The sequence below is a fragment of the Ascochyta rabiei genome, chromosome 2 (assembly GCF_004011695.2).
Source record: "Ascochyta rabiei chromosome 2, complete sequence".
NCBI classification, from domain to species: domain Eukaryota; kingdom Fungi; phylum Ascomycota; class Dothideomycetes; order Pleosporales; family Didymellaceae; genus Ascochyta; species Ascochyta rabiei.
This window is the reverse complement of record NC_082406.1, coordinates 2,234,796-2,257,071: the sequence shown is the minus strand read 5'-3', so window position 1 is coordinate 2,257,071 and position 22,276 is coordinate 2,234,796. Positions and strand designations below refer to the sequence as shown.

Sequence of the window (22,276 nt, the reverse complement as noted above, 5' to 3'; positions counted from 1 at the left end):
CATGGTTGCAAAAGGACGTCAAAGTCAACATTGGCATACTACAACGTCTACCTTCCAGCTTAGGTGTAATGCGGCACCTGTGCCTTGTCGCCCTCGGACGCATTCGCAATAGCCTTGACGCCATTCTCAATCTTCTGTCCGGGCTTCAACTTGAAATGCGGCTTCAACGGCTCCCAGCTCTCAGCATTGTAGTCCTCCTGGATCTTCCGACACTTCTTCAGTCCCCAGTCCGTGACGCCAATCATCAGACAGCTCTCGAACATAAACGCCATGCTGCCCTCGCCTACTTTGTGCGGCTGCAGTGCTGCATTCGACGCCTTCTCGTGGGTCGCAGCATCGGGCCCGTGGCCGGACATGATGTTGTGCAGAGAGGCGCCGGCGGGCTGAAAGCCTCCGCCGGTTTTGGCGTCATATTGTCCGTGGATGAGGCCCATGAACTCGGACATGGTGTTACGGTGGTACCACGGTGGGCGGAAGGTGTCTTCAGCGACCAGCCAGCGTGGGGGGAAGATGACAAAGTCTGCGATTGCCGTCCCGGGGGATGCGCTCTGGCATGTGAGCACCGTGTATATGGAAGGATCGGGGTGGTCGAACGACACGCTGCCAATGGTGCTATAGCGACCGAGGTCATACTTGTATGGGTAGTAGAGACCATGCCAGGCGACGACGTCGAAGGGAGTTTGTGTCTGCTTGGCTGCGTAGAGGTGGCCAGCGAATTTGGCTAGGATGGTCCAACCGCTGTTTGTGTCTTCGTCAAAGTCGGCAACGGGGACTTGGAAGTCGCGCGCGTTGGCAAGACAGTTGGAGCCAATGGGCCCGAGCTCGGGAAGCTCAAAGTGTCCTTCGTAGAGCTCAAGGATATAGCCTCGTACAGGGCCATCAGGCAGTGTGATACGGTATCTGATGCCGCGAGGAATCACGCAGATTTCATTTGGGCGAACAACGAGGCGGCCAAGCTCGGTTTGGATATCGAGGACGCCGTGCTGAGGAACGATAAGAAAGTCGCCGTCTGCAGAGTAGAACGCTTCGTTCTCCGCCATGTCCTTGCCTGCTGCGTAGATGAAGTAGCCAACACCAGTCTTCATGGTGGGGTCTCCAGCGCCAGCGACAAGATGCAGAGAGTGCACCCAATCTACTGTCTCATCAAGATCGAACGGGTCCCATCGCAGCTGGTTGGGAATGAAATGAATCTTCTCCCATGGCTTGTTCTCGGGATTTGTGTTGAAGGTAGTCGACTCGCGTGCTTCGAAGTTGCTGTGGCCGCACGAGGGCAGTATGCGGTAGAGCCATGACTGCTGGTTCTTGTTTCGTGGAGCTGTGAAGGCCGTCCCGGAGAGCTTCTCGGTATAGAGGCCTAGTGGAGGTTTCTGTGGTGAGTTTGCACCGACCGGTAGCGCGCCTTCTACTGCTTCTGACCTGAGCATGTGTGAGCATGCATGCTACGCGAGCTTGGGTCGAGACTCAGTGCAACTCACTCATGGTAGGAGGCGAAGCCATTCTGATATCTGTACTTTTCTTTGAAGTTGAATTGTGTGGAAGGCATAGTGAGTATGGGTAAGTCTGTTGGAGCAGCTGAACCTGTGGAACTGATCAATGTTACTCCCTGTTGGCGGGGCAGTAAACTCTCTGAATATATGAAGCAAGCTCCTGCTGCGGCTCGGGAGGCTGCGGCAGTAGTAAAGGGGGCGGTGCCCTGAGACAGGTCTGCTCCTGTACATGATTGCTGGGCTACTGCGGTAATGCACGGCCTGAGATTCCGTTGTTGCTACGAAGCTTGAAGGGCGGCGGGGAGCTCCTGTGGGTCCAGAGTGGCCCAACGCAGTTCGGCTCTCGGCTTACCCCACATTGTAGCCCTGTGTGCTGGGTACAGGCGGAATGAGGAGCTCGGGGTCACGTAAAAAACCGCGCCCGGATATCGTCTGCGGAACGATCCCGTTGCAAGCCGTCACGTTTCCTGCGATCACGACATGGCGGACAGCAACGCAATCGGAACGCGCGTTTTCCGGGTTGTTGGTTCACAGAGCACCTACGCGGAACGACAGAGTACGCTGAACTTTACCGTTGCAACAAAAGAGCGTCCCGCCACTTGCTAAGTGACGAGCTTTGCATTCTGCCCATCTTACGGAGAGCGACAATCTTAGACAGCCGTACACCAACGCCCACATCATGACTTCGCTGCGATCGTGGTTCCATATCCCTCGAGGGTCCCACTTCTCACTCGCCAACATACCCTTCGGCATCATCTCAACGGCGTCCTCAACATCGCCGCGTGTGGCCGTGGCTATTGGAGACCACGCATTAGATCTCGAAGTCTTCGCAGCGAACAGTGGCTTTTCAGGACTGTCACCCATTCAGCCCCACCAGGCCGTCTTCTCACAGCCCTCACTGAACGCCTTCGCGGCGCTTGGAAGACCGACACACTCGGTCGTACGCAAATATATTCAGAGCGTGTTCTCCGAGAACACAGAGTTTCCAGACGTACTAAAGAACAACGAGTCATTACAGAAGCAAGCTTTGATTCCATTGCAAGATGTGACAAAGCATCTGCCCTTTAAGATTGGTGATTACACCGACTTCTTTGCTGGCATGAATCACGCCTACAACTGCGGCGTCATCTTCCGAGGACCTCAGAATGCTCTGCAACCCAACTACAAGCATTTGCCTGTGGGCTATCACGGTCGTGCATCGTCAGTCGTACCATCAGGGACACCAATCCGTCGACCGAACGGCCAGATATTACTGAACCCTACCGCGGAAAAGAAAGAACCGATTCTCTCACCCTGTAAGAAGCTCGATATTGAGCTCGAGCTCGGTGCCTTCGTCTGCGGCTCTAATGAGCAAGGGAGCCCTATACCAATCGACAAGGCTGCGGAAAATCTGTTCGGAGTTGTCTTGATGAACGACTGGTCAGCGAGAGATATCCAAGCCTGGGAGTACGTACCCCTGGGGCCATTCAACGCAAAGAACTTTGGCACGACGATCAGCACATGGGTAGTCCTTGCAGAAGCGCTCGAACCTTTCAAAGTCAAAGGTCTCGAGAACGATGGCAACGTACTATCGTATCTTAGAGAGAAAGATGAGAAGTCAGTATATGACATCAACCTTCAAGTTGATGTAAAGAGTAAGCCAGACCATCTTTGACCCGTGGCGCGGAGAGGCTAATTGAGTTCAGCGTTGTCCGGCCATAACACTACAATCTCGAAAGTGAACGCACGAAATCTGCTGTGGTCTTTCCCTCAGATGCTCGCACACCACACCATCACCGGATGTCCCTTCCAACCCGGTGACCTCCTTGGTTCCGGTACAATCAGTGGTGACTCTCCTGCTGCATACGGTAGCTTTATAGAACAGAGCCAGAATGGCAAAGAGCCAATCAGGCTCAGTGGCGGTGACATGAGAACCTTCTTGGAGGATGGTGATGAGGTAACAATCAGGGGCGTATGCGGTGAAGATGAGGAGACCTTGGTTGGATTTGGGGAGTGCGTTGGAAGGATCGAGCCAGCTTTGGAGCTGAAGTTCGATTGAGGTGTAAAACACAACACATGGGTCGAGTCTCTAATACTACACGGATGCCATCAATTCGAGGGCTTGATATGTCCCAACGTTGCCAGAGCATGTCAATACCTTTACAACGAAAGGACTAACCGATGGATGAGATCAGGTGGACGACAGTTACTCGTTGCAACACCTGGTTCGTATGTACGGCCCTGTCTATCTGTCTACGCCATGTCTTGCTGTAGTTCTTACTAATGTGTCCAGGTAAGCACCGAATGCGCTAGGCGATGGCTCTCCTGGTCACCTCTAGTGCCACCGTCATGTTCTTGGTACGTTGTGTACCGAGAGAGGTAATTTCTCGACAATGTTCCTTGAGAACCCAGTCCACTTTAGTGAGGAGAAGTTCCGCTATCAACACGTACAGACCCACAGCACACGAAGCATGCATTGCAGCAGCATTTCCACCGTGGAGGCCGGGAACACCAGCCGTGTGAGTGACAACTAAAATAAACATCCGTGCGATGCGCGCAAGGCCATGGTTCTTCCAATGCAGCTAGCTCATGACCTCAGCCCACAGCACACCTCCCCGCACCGCGCTAGTAGTGGCATCTTCAGAAGCATCAGCGGCTGAATTCCGCAGAGACCTCCTCAAACGACCACTTCTTCGACATTGGACACACACTAACACCCCACTTCACTGCGTCCAGTAAGCTGCATCCATGTCGGGTCGCGCTTCCAGTAAAGCGGTACGCATTCGTGCTGAAACTGGCGTCCAGGATGTGGTCAAGTGCAGATCCTGAGGACGAACTACGCGGGGACACGATGCGTGGGCCAAGTAAACGAGCGTGGTATAAGTGCGGCTACATCCTCTATGTCCTGATTCACCAAGCTTCAACCTCATTCAGATTGACAGCTTGAGCAGCCAGCAACATGTCGATACCAATCTACGTCGCCGGCGCTGTGGTTGTTAGTTTATTCCTATACAGGTTTTTGTATGGAACCGACACACCTCACATCAAGGGCCTACCAGAGGTGCCTGGCCTGCCTCTCTTTGGTAGTTTGTATGAGCTCGGTACAAATCACGCAAAGGTAGCACAAGGATGGGCGAAGAAGTATGGACCAGTCTTCCAGGTTCGAATGGGCAACAAGGTAAGGAAATCGCAGCCCCACTCTCACAGAAGCCTAGAGCTTATGCTTTACTACAGAGAATTGTCTTTGCAAACTCCTTCGACTCGGTCCGTCATCTCTGGATCACAAACCAGTCTGCACTGATCTCAAGGCCTATGCTCCATACCTTTCATAAAGTAGTCTCCTCGTCCCAAGGCTTCACGATCGGTACCTCCCCATGGGACGAGTCCTGCAAGAACCGACGGAAGGCAGCTGCCACTGCCTTGAACCGCCCAGCCGTCCAATCCTACATGCCCCTCATCGACCTAGAGTCCTGCGTCTCTATCAAAGAACTCCTCTCCGACAGCAAGGGCGGCGAGATCGATCTTGACCCTCGCGCCTACTGGCAACGATACGCGCTCAACACTTCTCTGACACTGAACTACGGATATCGCATTGACGGAAACAAGGATGCGCCGCTGCTGAAGGAGATTGTAGATGTTGAGCGTGGAGTAGGAAACTTCAGATCCACAAGCAATAACTGGCAAGACTACGTCCCGCTGCTGCGATTGTTTCCCAGCCAGAGTAACGAAGCAATCAAGTTCAAGAATAGACGAGATGTGTACATGGACAAGCTGCTCAACACTCTGGAGGAGAAGATCCAGAAGGGCACAGACAAGCCTTGCATCACTGGAAACATCATCAAAGATCCAGAGGCTAAGCTGAACAGAGGTACGCCACACCATAGCTCTCAACGCATCTCCGTCCATACTGACAAAGCACAGCCGAAATAAAGTCAATTTGTTTGACCATGGTCAGCGCCGGCCTCGATACCGTCCCCGGCAACCTAATCATGGGCATTGCCTACCTCGCCACGCCCGACGGCCAGAAGATCCAAGCCAGGGCGTACAGGGAGATCATGTCTGTCTACCCCAACGGCGACGCCTGGGAACGCTGTCTGCACGAAGAAAAGATCCCCTACATTACCGCCCTGTACAAGGAAATCCTGCGTTACTGGACCGTCATCCCCATCTGCCTGCCCCGCGTATCCATTAAGCCGATTGAGTGGAACGGCGCCGTCATCCCGGCAGGGACGACATTCTACATGAACGCCTATGCTGCCGACTACGATGCAGAGCACTTCAAGCACCCGGACAAGTTCGACCCAGAGCGGTACCTCAACGTTCCTGAAGGCGCAGGCACACCGCACTACGGATACGGCGCTGGGTCGCGCATGTGCGTGGGTAGTCATTTGGCCAACAGGGAACTTTTCACTGCCTTTGTGCGATTGATAAGTGCGTTTGAGTTCACGCCACCAACGGATCCAAGGGATGAGGCCATTATGGATTGTCTGGAAGCGAACGACATTCCTACGAGTTTGACCATGGAACCGAAGTACTTCAAAGTCGGGTTCAAACCGAGGGATCGCACGAAGCTGGATCAGTGGATCAGCGAGAGTGAAGAGAAGACTAAACACTTGATGTAGAGGTGGTGTTGTATTTTCATGCAAAGTAGTTGACTGCATGTGTCTAGCGTCTCGAGTATGTTTAATGGAGCTGGTAGAGTGTAAAGGATATATCGGTCGTAAAGAGTTTATGTGAAAATTCCAACCTCCTCGAGTAAATGCATATGTCCAGCCTCGTTGCTCAATATATATGCAATCACAATAACTTTTATCGTGTAGCATGTGTCCAAACTCCCAAACGCTGGTAAGAGGATCGTGTGATTGTGGAAAGGTGGGCTTTCGCTAATGATCCACAGACTTTCTAGGATCGAGCCGACGCCAGGAGACCAGCTAAGAGCCTCTAGAGAGATGGAAGGCTTTGATCTCTTGTTAGTTGTTAGATTCGTCGTCGCTTGTCTCATCGAAATTGTCAGGCTCCGCAGCCCAGAGGATGAAGGGGCCGTTGTAATCACGCTGTCATTCACAGTCAGTGCCAGCCTTGTCCTGATCGCTTTCAGGCACCTACGTTGAAGTCCACAGTCTCGGAAGCAAACCACCATCGGCCGACGATAATACGGCCTCCAGGTAGGACCACACCCTCGTACGCCCAAAGGTTATCCGAATCGACATCGTCAAGATCTTCTGCAAAATGCTTCATGAATGTGATACGCTGCCATCCAGGGATTCCGCACTGGTCAGGAAGAGCGTTGAGCCAACCAATGGCGCGGAAGTCGTCTTCAAGGTCAGTGCCTGTGCCCATAAACTGAAGGTTGCCACCCGCGGCATCTTTGAACTTGCTGCGGCCCTGCGTCTTGAGAGGTACGTTGGACTCAAGATTGCTTCGTAGAGACTTTAGACGTTCTTCGAAAATCAAGGGCCACTTCAGTTGGTGATCCGGATCGAAATCGAGCTCCAGAGACTGTCTCAAGTTAGCAAAGCATCATCAGTCGCAGCGTACACAATCATGCATGACATACCTGGATCTTGCCTTCATCAACATTTTTGTCGCTGAAGTAGATCTCGCTGTCGTCGTCATTTGGAAGAGCTCTAATCTTGCGCTGTTCGTTGGAATCGAGGAAAGAGTATGTGCCTTTCCAATGTTTGCTAAGGGGAAAGGCGCCTTTCTGCAAAGGACCCTGCCACACCGTAGGCTTCTGCAAAGTAGACAGATTCTCCATAGCGTCGCTGAGCGTCATAACTTCCTGGTTCATCATGTGATGACGAAAGAAATCAAGACACTTCATAATCCATTCCACATTCAGATCAGTGTGGTCCAAGCCTTCATATATCGGGGCCTTGTTGGTCGCGGCATAAACTGCTCGTTGCAGCTGCTCGACAGCGAAGACATGATGCTTAATATTCTCATGTTCGAAGACAAGGGGCGAGCACATGATCTTCACGGCAACTAGCATTGGGTTCATGCCTTTGATCTCGCCCTTCTCCGCCCTGCTGGCTTCTTCTGGTGGACGCCGGTCGTTGAGGAGGATCTTCGAGTTGAGGACAAACTCCAACAACCGGTCCTGGTTCTTGCAACGCGGTCGTCCATATTCGTCAAAGCTAACGGTGCCTTGGAACGACTCTGCAGGAAGTCAGATCGGACAAATTGATGAGGTCACGAGTGTCTCTGGAACGAGTGCGCACACCGATACTTCGCATCGTATGTTTCTCCGAATCAGAAAAGAGGGAACGTACCGACAATCAGGTCTTTCAGAACTTCCACGACGTCTTGCTCACGCTTCTTGTAGCCGCGAAAGAAGTCGTAGCCTGTACCACGTCGAAGCATCTTTGCGCGACGCTGATACATCCTCCTCAGCTCCTTGTTGGTCAGACCGTCCTTGAAGGCGTAATTCTTACGAAACATGTGTCGCCAGAACGTCCCATGGTCTGCGTCGATAGCGTCATTGGTGCCACGACAGACTAGGCGGAAGGAGACGATGTCTTTGTCGGTTTCTAAGTAGTGTGCGATGGCCTTGTTGAGCTATACCATGTCAGCACGTTACACAGCTTGCGATACCCGCCGGACAGTTTACCTCTATGGGTAGCGTGTTGAACGCTGTACGCGTCAAGATTGCACCGGGAGACATGTTGGGGTAGATTGACGAAGTTGTAATGCGCGAAGAGAGAAATCGCAAGCTCCGAGTGCTTTGCAGTCGATCGTCAAGGAGCACAGAGGTACTGCCCATGTTTTGCGAGCTTATATGGGGTCCGGAGAGCCCAGGCGCGCTGTTAGTGGGTGAGGGACGCTTCACGAGTGTTCAGTCAGAAGTGAAGGCGTTGAATGAGAAGCTTGACCTTGAGATGTGAGAGGCAGGTCGAAGTGAAAATTAGACAAGTTCGACTGGATTTGCTGTTCTTACACTCAAGACGCATGCAAATTCATCAGCGCTTCCGAAATGATGGCAAAAAGTGCTTGGAAATGACGGGCGAGTGAAGGCTGACAGCCGTAAATCAGGATCAAGGCGCGCTGATGGCAAAGGTCGCTGCAGATGGCGGGCCAGGGAAAGAATGATCGCACCAAAAGCAGTCCAAAATGCCAAGTATTAGAGATGCAAGAGCTTGCGAGGAAAAGTGACGGGTCTTGCTGTGCAAACGGAAAGCACCAATGACATCCTGCAACCACATGCAAAATATGGAGGTAGGTATTCCCGTGCACCCAAACTACAGAGAGGTGATGAACATCGACGATGATAATGGTGTGAAGTGAATTTGGAAGGACAAATTCAATTGGTACCTACAAATTTGTCGTAGTTCTCAAGCCTACTAATCACACTCAAAGCGCCAAAGCGGCCGCCGCAGCGCCCGCGATCCAGAAGCCCGCACTGCTCAAAGTCTTTGTGACTGCCGCACCACTGCTTCCAGTAGGTGAAGGCGTTGCCGAAGTTCCAGTACCAGTACCGGTGCTGCCATTAATACCGTTCGCCTGCATACTCACTTGGCTCACGCTGTTCACCCCGCTGCCGTCCTCCCTCGTGATGACATAGATCTCCCCAGTCGCGTCACTGCTAAAGAACAGACGTCCCCGGCTATCCCAAGCCATACCCGCAGGGCGGAAGCAGTTGTCAGGGCACTTCGTGAGATCTGGGTTATAGACAACATCGACAGCTGCGGTTGTGCTGTTTGCTGCAGCAATTGGCGAGCCGTTGCCGTCAAATTGGACGAAACTGATTTTATAGCCGATGGGGCTCTCACGGTTCCTATTCAAATAATCAATGATAAGATCGGTCTTCAGAGTGTGGATTTTACCATGATCCACGGAATGTGACCCATGCGCCGGTACCGTTAGGGTTGAATTTGATGTCGATGGGGGCCATATGAGCTTGAAATGCCAATCTGGGAGCGACGTGCTCCTCTCGGCAGTTCCCATCGTTGACGGTATCGTTCTGACTCCCGATAGCAAACTGTGAGCCCACCGTGATGCCCTCGTTGTCAGGGATTTCAGACACGTTCCAGGCTGCATAGCATGTCGGATAGCCATAATTCCCGCCTTGTTGTGTGGGCTGAGTACCATTTAGATATCCGTGGTAGTTCATCTCTTCTCCTGGGTTGTTCTCATTAATGAGTTCAGTACCTCTTTGGAAGTTGTCGACGCTGTTCTCGACCGAATAAATGCCGCCAGTCACGGGCTCTTCCGCTACGCCAATACTATTTCTCAAACCCCAGCCGAGCAACATGCCATTGTTGATATAGCTGTAGCCCTCAGAGGTGGCGTTGGTGACGTTAAAAGCCTTGATCGTAGATATGGCTGTCGACCGGTCGAGTGCACGAGGATCAACATTCGGACCACTTCCTCGACTGACCAACAGCATACCGGGGACGTTCTGGCTCAAGAGTAGAGTGCGTGTAACGTGACCATCCTCAGGACCAAAGTCACCTACAATCTGGCGGGACTCAGATGTTGTTTGACCCTGTGAAGCATCGTAGTCCCAGGCATAGACAGCACCTGCTGAGGAGGCGTAGAGTGTCCGGCCGTCTTCCGAAAGCGCCAGGCCGTGATTCAACTGCTATTTGTTAATCTCTTGCACGAAACAAAATATGCTGATGAAGTGTACATATAAGCACTCACGTTCGTATTGTCGATGACATTTTCAACACTCCCATCCTGTCTCACACAACTTCCATCCCCAATCAGTCTCAATCTCCTTACACCCTGAGCCTGCTCCACAATCAACAAAGTACCTTCCGAATCGAAATGAATGCTCCGCGGGCGGGTCAGATTGGTGGCGACCACCTCAACACGGAAACCCGGCGCTACCGAAGGAGCCGCATTCCGTGGGGCAATTGTGCTCGAGCAGGCACTCGATGCAGTAGACTGAGCACTGGCGGTAAGAGCAATAGAAACCAGTGTTGTTAATCGTCTCATTGCCATCTCGCAGTACAGAGAATACGTAGGGCTGACGTGAGATGCAAGACGAACACGAAAACGAGTCAGTGGGGAAGTATGCAGGTACGGCACGGCTCAGATCGTTCGGTTGGAGGGAGGTAGTGAAGTTCTAGAATGTCAGATTGAAACAGCGATCAAGTGACAATTCAGAGGAATGGACAGGATTTGTACCCCTCAGTGGCGATGCGACTTATATGAACGTGATCAAAAGTGTTGCGGTGGTGCATTCCCAAGGTGGTAACTCTTGGCTTCCAAGACCAGCGGACGTCATCGTGTGTGGAGGTGTCAGCGTAGTGCAGGACTTGTCAAACCCTCACAGTCTCGTAGAGATATTGCAAGGTAGCGAGTGAGGCATGAACCGTGGCCTGACAGTGCAGCACAACTTGTGTTGGTTGCTGAGACGTGCGCTGAATGACTTGCTAGGGGCGGGATCAATGTGGGGCGGCGGAGAGCAACAGCCCGCTGGAAGATGGAGCTGCAAAGCCCTGAGCTTCCAAGACATGGGAGTTACAGGCATACGAAGCTGGTTTCCAAGAGAAGACTTGTAAAAACAGGTATATGCAAGTGGGGGTAGTTCGTGCTGCAACAAATGGGACCGGCGGCTCGAGTAGCGTCGGCATTGTGGCTGGGAAAAGACATTTGTTTATTACCGCCAGGATTACAAAACAAACAGCAACCTTGCTCATCAACATGCGAACTCGACCTTATATTATATCGCGCAAATTACTACTACAAGTATCATCTGTGAGTCGCTTTTGTTTAACCGAGATCTCATGATGAGCCCAAGTCAACCAATAGCTGCGACTGCGGTACCTTTGTACGCCGGTGTATGAGGTGTCCAGCTCAGACCATGGCGTTCAACTAGCAGATCTAGCAGGTGCCAGGAACGCCATGCATTCTTAACAATCGTTTAGTAAGATGACATGCAAAAGGCCGCGTGCGCGCAAAAGGCATGGTGGAGTTGAGCCGGCTGAATCTAACAGGAAACTGTTGAATCAAAGAAAGTGGAGAACCAGATGGCTTCTTGTTTGCCCCGAACTTTGTCGGCATGGCTATACGGCATGCGCAGCTTCCACCTTGCTGCTTTATCGGTATCGGAGCGGTAAATCATCAAGTACCGTCGCCACGAAGCTGAAAAGATAAACAAGACAGATTTGTTCAATGTTTTGTATGTTTGGGTCTGTTCGTCGAATATCGATGATGTTTCTGCAGCGTTCACGGTTACTAAGAACCAGAACAAGGAAACCAAGGCATCAGAAGAAAGGAGGTAGCAAGACGAAATCCAGTCCGCTTCTGTACATGACCCGTCATACTCCGTAAAGTTCATAGGAACAAAGCTGGCACACTGCGCCGCCTGATTATCCATAGAGCCAACCCAACTGGGGATGCGAACAAACGGAATGAAGTTGTATTCCCATGACGGTCAAGGAAACACCAGAATGCCTGCCATGCTCGTCTTTCACAGCCAATCTGCCCTCTTCATCCATAGCTGTTCCATGGCATACTGCACCCTATGCAAAAGAGAAACAGGGAAGATGCGACTTCGCTACAAATGCAAAATGTTGACCAAGCAATGATAGCCAATAGTAACAAAAAAAAGTACAGGTATTGAATCCATAACGGACCCAATCTCGCTCAAACGCTCTGATCCAAAGTCGGAAAATATCCGGGGGAAATCTGTCAATTGTGATCTACTGGGGATCATCCAGGTGGTGTTTGTCAAGCAGAACTCTGTGGGTAGCCGGAATGCTCGTAAATCCGTTACATCGTTGGAGACTGCGGACATTACATGACTGTCATTAGTTTCATGTGCGATGCAAGCTCCGCATCTTGCTGAAAAGGGCTCATTGCGAACGGAGGCTCCTCGTGCTGTGGGCTAGTGATCGGACTGTAATAAAGTCCTTCTGCGTCTCTGATCGTATCTTTGACTTTGCGCGTTAATGTGCTGACGTAGGGGACGATACGCCGTAGTGTTGCAGTATCAAAAGGGACTTTCTTAGAAGAAGGCGTAGGTGGTGCATCCGCAGCAGGTATGAACACACTTCTCCTGGTCTGCAGTGCTTCGATTACTGATCTTGCTTTGGCTTCTGAATCTTTGCGTGGTCGCGTGGTGAAAGGCCTGGATTCTGGTGTTGCAGGCGCTTCGTACGGAGGCTTCGGTGGTACCGGGGACGATTGGGGGCTGAAGATTCGGTCATTTGGCGGTAAGATGGATTTCCGGGGGCGCACAGTTTGGTGGTTCTTGCTAAGATCGACGTTCGGCGACCCCGACTTGCGCCTTCCTCGACCAACATTAGGGCTGGCAGACACGTCGTCAAAAGCATCTTCGTCAAATCCAAGCGATGAAGGGGGAGAGGCGCGAGGGATCTCTTCATGCTCCGCCTCCTGATCAGCAAGGTCGATCATAGCGTCGACTTCCTCCCACATTCCGGAGTGCGGCCCTTGGACTATGTCAAGGGAGACAGCTCGAATCCTGTGCTCTTTGAGTTCTTCGATAAGGAGTCCCCATTCGCGCAGGAGACTGATGTTTGCAAGTACATTGTTCTGCTGCTCTTGGATGCTCTTGGGTACCACCATGGCTGAACCGCTGTCGATACGTTGTGATCCGGCTACGCTCTTGGGAGTGGGCTCCTCGGGAAGCTCGGAGAAATCGAAATCGTCATTCCAATCTTCAGTGACACCTTTGCTGCCTATGCCCCAAGTGCCAAATTTGTTTGTGACCACCGTGTTACGCTTGCCAATGACATCTGGAACCACAGGAACACTCTGACTGCGTGCATGCAACCCGCTTGGAGCACGCCTGCCAACCGATCGGCTGTCTCTTCGATGTGCATCTTTCTTGCCGTGCACTGTTCTGGGACGAGGCGGCGTTCGGTTGCCCGAGCTCTTGTCAGCAGGCTGTTGTTCAGACCAATCGAAAATGCTGCTGCGAGCGTCGCGGTCGACATGGTCGAGTGCAACATGCTGTGGAGTTGTTGGCTTCGAGTTTGGACCAGAAGCGAGGAAGCGCGGGTTCGAACGCCGCAGGGTGATTGGCGTCGCGAGATGGCTGACTGGTGGCAGGTCAACCCAAGGGTCCTCACCTTCCTGTTCATCAAGTAACCACCTACTGCTCCTGTCATCGTCGCCCACCGTAGAGTCCCATTCCAGCGTTCCAAGAGAAAGCGGTTTGGGCATGCTCGGAGGTGATGATGGTATCAGGCTAGGGAACACGGTGGTGCTCATCGGTCTAGGGAAGCTGACTGCTTCCTGAAGGTACGGCTCTGCTCGTACTGTGCGCACCGGTGTCGTGATGCTATCATCGTCCTCGGCGATGCTCTGGTCGCTAGTCGGGAGTTCTCCAAAGGCACCAGATGGAAGCAGGTCTCGCAACGCTGTCACTCTGTGCTTGGCAGGGGGAGACTCGTCGAATATCGTCTCTATGCGCGGCCCTCGACCACCACCAGACACGCTTCTGGTTGCGCCGGTGTGCAGCGAATCATAAAGAGTCTCGCTTCGAACATCGGCGTCGTCCTCATCGACGGAGCCTACGGCGCGAACTTCATTATCAGACGAGCCAACCAAGGTCGATGCTTGTTCTGAGGGAGCCGTGGAATGACGCGACGGGCGAACGCCCGCTTGCGCTAAGGCCGAGGGCGATGGTGGGGCCTGATTGGTGGCTGGCGCGGCTGAGGCAATAGCCTCTAGCTGAGGCATTGACGCCAACCTGTTCTTGGCGACTGTCATTGCGCGATGGGGCGGTAGCGCGAACAATGGCGATGTTGAAGAGCCTCCAGGCGCTGCATCGCAAGTGATGTTGGAATTGGCCATTCTGGTGGATGCAGAAATGTCACGTTTCGCAGGCGCTGGGTCGGTCAAATTTCGTGGTCCTTGCAACTCACCGTGCGAGGTGTTTGAGCGCTTGCCTATCGTTGGTAGCACAGGATCAGAGCTAACGCGCCGGTTTGACCCATGGGTCAATTTCGTCTCAGGGTGTTTGGCGAGACGCTGTTTCTTGGCGCTGGATCCAGATCCAGATCCAGAAGGGAGGAGGTCAGCAATTGAGAAAGAGCGCCTGCGCCGTGAGGCATCCTCGGGACCAAAGGTGTATGAAGGTTCAGTGGAAGGCCGTGTGTGTGAGTTTTCCGTGAAGCGTGGAGCCCCGGGTTTGGGGCCTGCGACCGTAAAGCTCAGTGGGGTGCTTGGCCTGCTCCTGCTCACGTAAAACACACTTTCACCTGCTTCGCTCGCCGAATCATCCAGTTCCTCAACACCTTCAGCGACTGCCCTTGTAAGCACTAACGTAGGCCGGTACTTCTCGTCTGGGAAAATCCGCTTGTATTTGGTTGAATTTGTAGTAAACCGTTTCGACAGCGTCCCTCCTCGCAATGATTTTGCGGTGAAGAAGTGTGTATACTCAGCTTCGCTGTCCGTGCTCGCCGAGGAGGGCTTGACGGCCAACGACGGCGATTCTGTCGTTACCGGCAGCAGAGAGTGGTAGTTCTGCAAGGTTGCCGACCGTTGATGGCTGGTGGCAGGGCGGCGAAACGAGGGACGGAGGGATCCAGGACCATGGGCAGAGTGTATGTCACGAGGAGCACGCACTGATGAGGACCGTTTTACGAGCTTGTTCGGCGGTAGTTGGGGTGGACTTTGCCTGCCCATCATGGGCACAGTGGAGCCGTTGTGGGAGAAGGCCACGGAGCCATTAGAGCAAGACACGGAGGGAGACAATGGCGCAGGGCTTTGGTTGCTACTCGAGTGTTGCGAGACTGAGATGGTCGATAGGCGCTTCATCCATGAGGCTCTCCTCGACACGTGGGTGCCAGGGTCTGACGATTCGTTTGCGCCGTGCTCACCGGTAGCAAAGCCATTGACCACAGCGTTTGGAGGCCGCACAGCCGCATCGCCGCTGGTCATCCTTCTCGTCATTGGACGTCTATGTGGCCGGCCATCGTGAGGGCGAGTCGCAATTGGGATGCGCGAAGTAGGGGCGACGGGTATAGGGGCTCTGAAGGGGGCGACCGTAGTCGTTGTCGCAGACGAAGATTGGGCGGTGGCGGGCATCGAGCTGTGTCCCAGCTCTTGTGCTGGAGTGGCTTGCCTCTTGTTTGGGTTGGAGGAGTCGAGGGGAGGTCCGCGTCCAAAAGACAGACCGACCGCAGATGCACCAACGACAGTGGCAGTAGCACAAAGCTGTGTGACGAGGATGCGTCAGTCATTGCCCTCAGTGCGACTTGGATGTGAGGTATAGCGAAGCGGAAGAGGCACGCAGCCCTACTCGGAAGCAGTAGAGGCGTTGAGACATATCCAGAAAAGCAAGGGCTGTGGCGGAGGGTATATGCAGACATGCAGTCGTGTAGACGCAACGTTGGGAGCCTTGCAGACGGGGGAAAAGGCAGAGCATAGTTACCGTTGGAACCGTTTTCATTCTCGTCAGAAACCACACCGCCGGGGAAGACTCGCTCGACGAAGCGCTTGGGACGATGCGAGCATTCTGGCACGTCAAGCCTCAGTGAACCATGGATTGCAAGCTGCACGACAGGTGTACGGGGAGGAATGGAGGGTTCAATCAGACGCCAGAAAAGCGAACTGCATCACAGAACAGGGCGACGAAAGGGTTGCAAGAGCACCCGGCAGAGAGGTGGAGCGTCGAGGGAGAGCGGACGGAGGACTGAAGAAATCCGCTGGCTTGCTGGCTTGCTGGCTTGCTGGCTGGCTTGCTTGCTTGTTGCTTCTGGGATCGACGGACAGGGTTACCCAGCGCGCTTGGGGATTAGCGAGATGTCGCCGATGAATTGGGCTGATAGCGGCATGTCGAAACAACACGGAGTCAACACACCCATGCCTCGCTGAACGCCGCCAATGCTGTCATGGCTCTCGAGAGTAACGGCGCCGTCCACGCTGCATCTGAGTTCCCCATTCCGCTGTTCTACAGGGCGGGCCAGCTGCAGCACCACGCCGTGTCACGACGTTTTGCGCAAAGCGCGCTAGCGGTAGCGCCGAGTATCCATCAACGATACCCATGGACCATGGTACTCGGAGTACGCATGGCGAGTCCAGTGAGTCCAGTGAGTCCAGTGAGTCCACAGCTGGGAACCACCCCTCGCTGCTAAGAGCCAACTATTTTGGGACCCACGATATCATCCCGGCCACCCGCAATGCTGCGCGGTGATTCGCAAGCGCCCCTCTGCACACCGACAGCAGTTCCCTGCAAGCGAGTGGAGATTGTTTGCTGATCACGGTATCGCGCAGAGTACCTAGGCACGTACAAACCGACCGGTTTCTGTACAGCAGCTGCTGGTGGCGTACCTTTGCGGTCGTCTCCGCCACAGCGCACCACAGCGCACCGTGCCGACTCTTCCAACATGGTCCTGGCAAACGGCGCCGCAATCAGCGTGACTCGTCTTCGTGCTGGAGGCAGCCGAAGGAGCGCGCATGGCGAATTTGGATGCATGATAACGTGTTTTATAAGCGAGCGCCGCGTACAAGCGAGCGCCGCACCCCACCAGGTTTGCACATATCTGTAAGCGTGTATCTCAACAACGTGATAACATAACAGTTAGACAATTATAGAGTAGATTAAGCAGTATCTAAAGTATCTTTCTTACACGTGCATAAGTTATAACCAGTCTTTCTGCACCTTGTACAGCGCGCAAGAGCCTGGCAGCTAAGGCCTGATTGCTTGCCTCCTTAACGCTCTTCACAAGCAACCTGCTAATCAGCCTCACGTTAAGCAAGTATATCCTTACTAGCTCCCTTTATTAAGACTCCTTGCTTCTGTATACGCTTTTTCTTACGTTATTTCTGCTCTAATACTGCCTTATTAGCCTTCTTAAGGCTAGCGATCTAATTGCTTATTAGCTCAGCAGAGAGCATTATTACCTCAGCGCCCTTTTTAAGCTAATTAATTACTTTAATAATTAAGGTAGGTAATAAGCTCTTATGCTAACGTACATAATTACGTATTAATATTAATTAAGTATTAAGCTTACGTACGTTGCTTAGCGTATAAGCCTCCTAGAGGGTCTCTATAAGAGCAGTAGGAGAAGGTGTACAGAGCTGTACGTCTAGCTTTAATAGAACAGCATCTAGCTAGAGGGGAACAAGGCCTGCGCCTTAAAAAGCTAAGTAGATATTAGCTAATATAAATAATTAATTAAAGGCTGCCTTAAACGCTGGTAGAAACTTAAGCTTAGTAATGTAGTTAATGTGGTAGCAGATTAGGCTCTTAATCTCACAACTGTACGCGCGCTTTAACGGCAAGAAGCAGCTAACGTTAAGAGGCTGTAGTAGGTGTAATAAGTAAGGCAGCATACAGAGCGTGTAGATATTGTTCTCCTTATAGAGCTGCTTAAATTTAAGAGAGTAGTAGCTCTTATAGCTGTTAAGGATAAGCAGGCAACATGCGCCTACTACCTAAGCCTCTATATACTTAATAAAGTGCTTTAGCTACTTAACTCTAAGCTTGTTAGTTGTCTAGCTGTTGTTGCTAACTGCGATCGCCCAGTTGTGTGGGATCTCTGCCTCCTTGTACCAGGCAGATAAGTAGTATTAGCCAGCAAAGATAAGGAAGGGTGGGATTGTCTAGCCAGCAGCGTTAATTGCAGCAATAACTGTTACCTACTCGCAATTGCCAGGCTAAACAGCTTTTAGCCTGCCTTTCCTCTCTAACCCTGTTATAATAAGCTAAGTTATAATCTTACCTATTATAAAGCCAGCCTTGTTAAAGTTATAGACGTTATTATTGCAGATACTGTACCTAGCCTTTGTCTGCTCTATAAGCTTAAACTAGTAGCTAATTAAGACTAGATCCTTACAGAGGGCTCTCTGCCTATTATACGCTTAGTTAAAACGCGTTATAAGACTCTTAGTATACTTAACAAAGTTACGTAGCTAGTAGACGCTAACCTAACCTACACTGCGCGCAGCTAGTAGCTTATTAGCTATATTACGTATAGCTGCGTACGTAGGCCTAAATCTATATTAGTCTAAGTTAAGTATATACTAGACTATTACCTCCTCTTCTATCTAGGTTAACTTCTTTAAGTTAGGTTAGCAATCGCGTTAGGCAGGCTTGCTAGCGCGTTAGTAGCGGATTATTCGTTCAGACATGTTATAGACAACAGCAGCATTGCAATTACTCTGTATTTAATAGGAATTAATAGATAAGATAGCAAGCTAGATATCTGCTTTATTTGAAGCTAATATAGTAGCGCTGCGTTAAGCCATTGTACGTTGAGATAGGAGAGGTGCGCAAACTTGGTGGGGTGCGGCGCTCGCTTGTACGCGGCGCTCGCTTATAAAACACGTTACCTCGTGGGTGTGGGTGTTTCGGCACGCAGCTGCACACCAATGACACGGCTGGCCGAGCACTCCTGAGAGGCAGCCTCAGCAGCCAAAACAGAGAGCACGTCAGCCCCAGGACGGGAAACTGGGAGCGACGTGCAAGGGTGGCAGGGATATATGGCGTTGCGTTGCGGAAGCCTCAGCCAGCAAATTCCAATCCATTGCTGGGCTCCCCATGGGCCATGGCACGCGCCGTGATGACTGTGGCCGTCCGTTGCTCTTCAAGTCACAAAGCTAATTCAATGTCACAGGTGCGCCGCGAACGACGTCGACGACAAGGTATGGGTTGACAGCTATGGACCGGGCTGCTTGCTGAATTGTGGAGGCGGCGCTGTGGCAATCATTCTGGGGGAACGGCGACGGCATGTATCATTCTTTCTGGCCGCTGGCTTGCTGGGCGAGCGGCTCAGGGCCTGGATGAGGCTACGGCACGATCCATGATGTTCAGCGGAAACACAAAGACACGGCAGAGGATGGGCGCAGCCGGGAATCCTGGAGCAAATCGCACCCATGTGCAGCAGAGGCGTGCCCCCAGACTGGTTGTGCAGGCCCACTGGCTTCGTGCAAAAAGCGCGCCGAGACTTGTGCGCCGCCGTTTGGCCTGTTTGCGCTTGCCCCGCGCTGATTGGCCACCGCCGCTCCTTCCAGAACTGACCGCCACGCCACTTTGGGTTTCTTCACCAATTTGCGCAGAGCTCTGGACGACCTGTTGTGGCACGAATATCGAGCGCAGAAACACCGTTCCGCTCAGCCAATACACCGGTGCCTGTTATACAGCAGCGAGACGTGCTCTTGTGTGCCCGCCGACCGCGCCAGCGCCTCTGCTGAATATTGACTCCAGACGGCAACCGCCTGTGTGGGACGAGGACTTGTTTCCGTATCCTCCACGCCAGCCAGCAGCCATGGAAGCTGAGATCAGAACCCAGATCCCTAGCATTGATCCCGTCTTGTCGGAGTACTCGGTGGGGTACTTGACCCATGCGGCCAACTCATTCTCTTCCGACTCGGATCCCAATGCCCCTTCCCCGCTCGAGGAAGCAGCCGCTACTGTAGCCGCCCTGCTACTCTCTGCTTCTGGCAATTTGTCAGAAGACAATGAGACGGCCATCACGAATCTCGTGAACAAATTCATCTCACGCCTCAATGCGGCAAACGGCACCGATGGCGAACGCCGTCAAGTGGCCCCCTCGGCCAGGAAGCTTGACCAGGCCGTCCACGTGGGCTCCTCAAAGAACATGTCCGCGACTCTTGGTCTTTCCGGCGGCACTGTTGATCTTGAGTCAGCCAACACTCGTAAGGTAGAATCCAGGGTGGACCGGAAGAAACTGGAGAAAGCCGAGCGTAAACTGCGTGCCAAGCAAGACCGTAAAGAGTTCAAAAACGTCGAGTATGAGGCTTCCAAACTGCTCGACGTGCCCAATGAGGCACAGAGCTATGAAGAATTCTACATGGCTGTTAATCCCCTACAAGCGGGCAATGATTCCGCCAACAAGAGCAAGGACATTAAAATTGATAGCTTTGATGTCTCCATGCCTGGCCTGCGTATCCTGACCGATGCGTCTCTGACACTGGCTTACGGCCGAAGATATGGTTTGGTCGGTCAGAACGGTATCGGTAAATCTACGTTGCTTCGAGCCCTTGCTCGACGTGAAGTCTCGATTCCGACACATATCTCCATTCTTCACGTAGAGCAAGAAGTGAGTCTGGGCTATATCCACTGCTTGAGCATTGTAGACTGACGTTGGTCCAGATCACCGGTGACGACACTCCTGCCCTTCAAGCTGTCTTGGATGCGGATGTTTGGCGAAAGCATCTTCTCAGGGAGCAGGAGAAAATCACCAAAGAACTTAACGAACTGGAAGCTGAGCGTGCCTCCATGGCAGACACGTCTGCAGATGCCGAAAGACTTGACAAACAGCGTGAGGGCCTCGATACTACTCTCAGCGATGTCCACTCCAAGCTTGCAGAGATGGAATCTGACAAAGCAGAATCCAGAGCTGCAAGTATCCTGGCAGGTCTCGGGTTCTCAACCGAACGTCAACAGTATGCGACAAGGACTTTCTCCGGAGGATGGAGAATGCGATTGGCTCTGGCCCGAGCTTTGTTTTGCGAGCCAGACCTCTTACTTCTCGATGAGCCGTCGAACATGTTGGACGTTCCATCTATCACCTTCTTGGCAAACTACCTCCAAGACTACCCCAGCACTGTTCTTGTTGTATCTCACGACAGAGCCTTCCTCAACGAGGTTGCCACAGATATCATCCACCAGCACTCTGAGCGACTCGACTACTACAAGGGCGGTAACTTCGATTCCTTCTATGCCACCAAAGAGGAGCGACGCAAGACTGCGAAGCGCGAGTACGAGAAACAAATGGCAGAGCGTGCGCACTTGCAAGCTTTCATCGACAAGTTCAGGTACAATGCTGCCAAGTCTTCGGAGGCTCAATCCAGAATCAAGAAGCTGGAGCGTATGCCAGTCCTGCAGGCACCCGAGGCGGAGTACACAGTCCACTTCAAGTTCCCCGAGGTGGAGAAGATGTCACCTCCTATCATCCAGATGAGTGGCGTCTCGTTCGGCTACAGCAAGGATAACATCTTGCTGAAGAATGTCGATCTTGATGTGCAGCTCGACTCACGTATTGGTATCGTTGGTCCCAACGGTGCTGGTAAGACGACAGCCCTGAAGCTACTGATCGGTGCCCTGCAGCCTACCACTGGTTTGATATCGCAGAACCCTCGACTTCGAGTAGGTTTCTTCGCCCAGCACCACGTTGATGCTCTGGACTTGAACAACAGTGCTGTGGGATTCATGGCCAAGCAGTACCCTGGCAAGCCGGACGAGGAGTACCGTCGTCACCTGGGCGCTTTCGGTATCACCGGTATGACAGGTCTTCAGAAGATGGAGCTGCTATCTGGAGGACAGAAATCGCGTGTTGCTTTTGCCTGCCTTGCTTTGACCAACCCGCACATCCTTGTTCTGGACGAGCCCTCGAACCATTTGGACATTGAAGCTATGGATGCTCTGTCAGAAGCCCTGCAGAAATTCCAGGGTGGTGTCCTGATGGTTAGTCACGATGTCACGATGCTGCAGAACGTATGCACAAGCCTGTGGGTGTGCGATGGTGGTACCGTTGAGCACTTCGACGGTTCGGTACAGGCGTACAAGCGCAGAATCACAGCACAGGCCAACGCGGCTGGTGTTGTAGCGAAGCACTGATTAGTCGTAGAAGGCCCTGCAGCCAGTATGATAACATCAGAGCAGTCACATGTGAACATAACTCCGTGTGTGTATTACTTGTCTGTGATGACTGCCCATCGTGAATCGACCTATCAACATGGCGGTCGTGACCTCTCACTGTGCCCTTCTTGGACAGCTAATTAGCAGCCGCGCTAGGCCCAAACCAATGACGCTCATGCAAGCTCCATACGCTCACCTTACCACACGCGCCCAAAGACGACCACCTCCGTCTGCCTCGAAACGGCCTGCATTTCTGTCGACTGCTTCTCAACTCGATGCGCTT

At 52.5% G+C, this 22,276-nt stretch overlaps 7 protein-coding genes across 8 annotated transcripts, besides 8 other annotated features; 3 read left to right on the top strand and 4 right to left on the bottom strand.

Moving 5' to 3' along the window:
- Positions 1 to 59: 59 nt before the first annotated feature.
- EKO05_0001614 (Homogentisate 1,2-dioxygenase) lies at positions 60 to 1,543 on the bottom strand (the record flags this gene model as incomplete). Its single annotated transcript, XM_038937349.1, has 2 exons — positions 60 to 1,416; positions 1,476 to 1,543. 2 exons carry the CDS (start codon positions 1,541 to 1,543, stop codon positions 60 to 62), a joined length of 1,425 nt encoding a protein of 474 aa, XP_038802371.1.
- A 623-nt stretch (positions 1,544 to 2,166) lies between these two features.
- Positions 2,167 to 3,525, top strand: EKO05_0001613 (Fumarylacetoacetase; the record flags this gene model as incomplete). Its single annotated transcript, XM_038937511.1, has 2 exons — positions 2,167 to 3,121; positions 3,173 to 3,525. The coding sequence occupies 2 exons, from the start codon at positions 2,167 to 2,169 to the stop codon at positions 3,523 to 3,525; spliced, it is 1,308 nt and encodes a 435-aa protein (XP_038802370.1).
- A 900-nt stretch (positions 3,526 to 4,425) lies between these two features.
- Positions 4,426 to 6,088, top strand: EKO05_0001612 (Phenylacetate 2-hydroxylase; the record flags this gene model as incomplete). Its single annotated transcript, XM_038937566.1, has 3 exons — positions 4,426 to 4,644; positions 4,701 to 5,334; positions 5,388 to 6,088. The coding sequence occupies 3 exons, from the start codon at positions 4,426 to 4,428 to the stop codon at positions 6,086 to 6,088; spliced, it is 1,554 nt and encodes a 517-aa protein (XP_038802369.1).
- Positions 6,089 to 6,407: 319 nt separating this feature from the next.
- EKO05_0001611 (uncharacterized protein) lies at positions 6,408 to 8,130 on the bottom strand (the record flags this gene model as incomplete). The annotated part of the gene is made up of 5 exons (XM_038937426.2): positions 6,408 to 6,520; positions 6,573 to 6,965; positions 7,024 to 7,625; positions 7,739 to 8,024; positions 8,077 to 8,130. The coding sequence occupies 5 exons, from the start codon at positions 8,128 to 8,130 to the stop codon at positions 6,437 to 6,439; spliced, it is 1,419 nt and encodes a 472-aa protein (XP_038802368.2). The 3' UTR covers positions 6,408 to 6,436.
- Positions 8,131 to 8,816: 686 nt separating this feature from the next.
- Positions 8,817 to 10,412, bottom strand: EKO05_0001610 (uncharacterized protein; the record flags this gene model as incomplete). The annotated part of the gene is made up of 3 exons (XM_059635716.1): positions 8,817 to 9,240; positions 9,290 to 10,044; positions 10,110 to 10,412. The coding sequence occupies 3 exons, from the start codon at positions 10,410 to 10,412 to the stop codon at positions 8,817 to 8,819; spliced, it is 1,482 nt and encodes a 493-aa protein (XP_059491699.1).
- Positions 10,413 to 12,212: 1,800 nt separating this feature from the next.
- On the bottom strand, positions 12,213 to 15,837 carry EKO05_0001609 (uncharacterized protein; the record flags this gene model as incomplete). Of its 2 annotated transcripts, XM_059635715.1 has the most annotated exons (3): positions 12,213 to 13,480; positions 13,538 to 15,602; positions 15,820 to 15,837. In XM_059635715.1, the coding sequence occupies 3 exons, from the start codon at positions 15,835 to 15,837 to the stop codon at positions 12,213 to 12,215; spliced, it is 3,351 nt and encodes a 1,116-aa protein (XP_059491698.1). The 2 variants fall into 2 exon arrangements, with proteins under 2 accessions (XP_059491698.1, XP_038802366.2); XM_038945015.2 differs by having other exon boundaries at positions 12,213 to 15,602.
- Positions 15,838 to 16,092: 255 nt separating this feature from the next.
- Positions 16,093 to 16,135: a tandem repeat.
- A 730-nt stretch (positions 16,136 to 16,865) lies between these two features.
- Positions 16,866 to 16,932: a mobile genetic element.
- Positions 16,933 to 17,007: 75 nt separating this feature from the next.
- Positions 17,008 to 18,724: a mobile genetic element.
- Positions 17,358 to 17,367: an inverted repeat.
- Positions 17,358 to 17,408: a mobile genetic element.
- Positions 17,367 to 17,404: a tandem repeat.
- Positions 17,399 to 17,408: an inverted repeat.
- Positions 17,565 to 17,821: a mobile genetic element.
- Positions 18,725 to 19,192: 468 nt separating the features above from the next.
- EKO05_0001608 (ATP-binding cassette, regulator of translational elongation) lies at positions 19,193 to 21,972 on the top strand (the record flags this gene model as incomplete). Its single annotated transcript, XM_038937399.1, has 2 exons — positions 19,193 to 20,452; positions 20,506 to 21,972. 2 exons carry the CDS (start codon positions 19,193 to 19,195, stop codon positions 21,970 to 21,972), a joined length of 2,727 nt encoding a protein of 908 aa, XP_038802365.1.
- Positions 21,973 to 22,276: the final 304 nt, after the last annotated feature.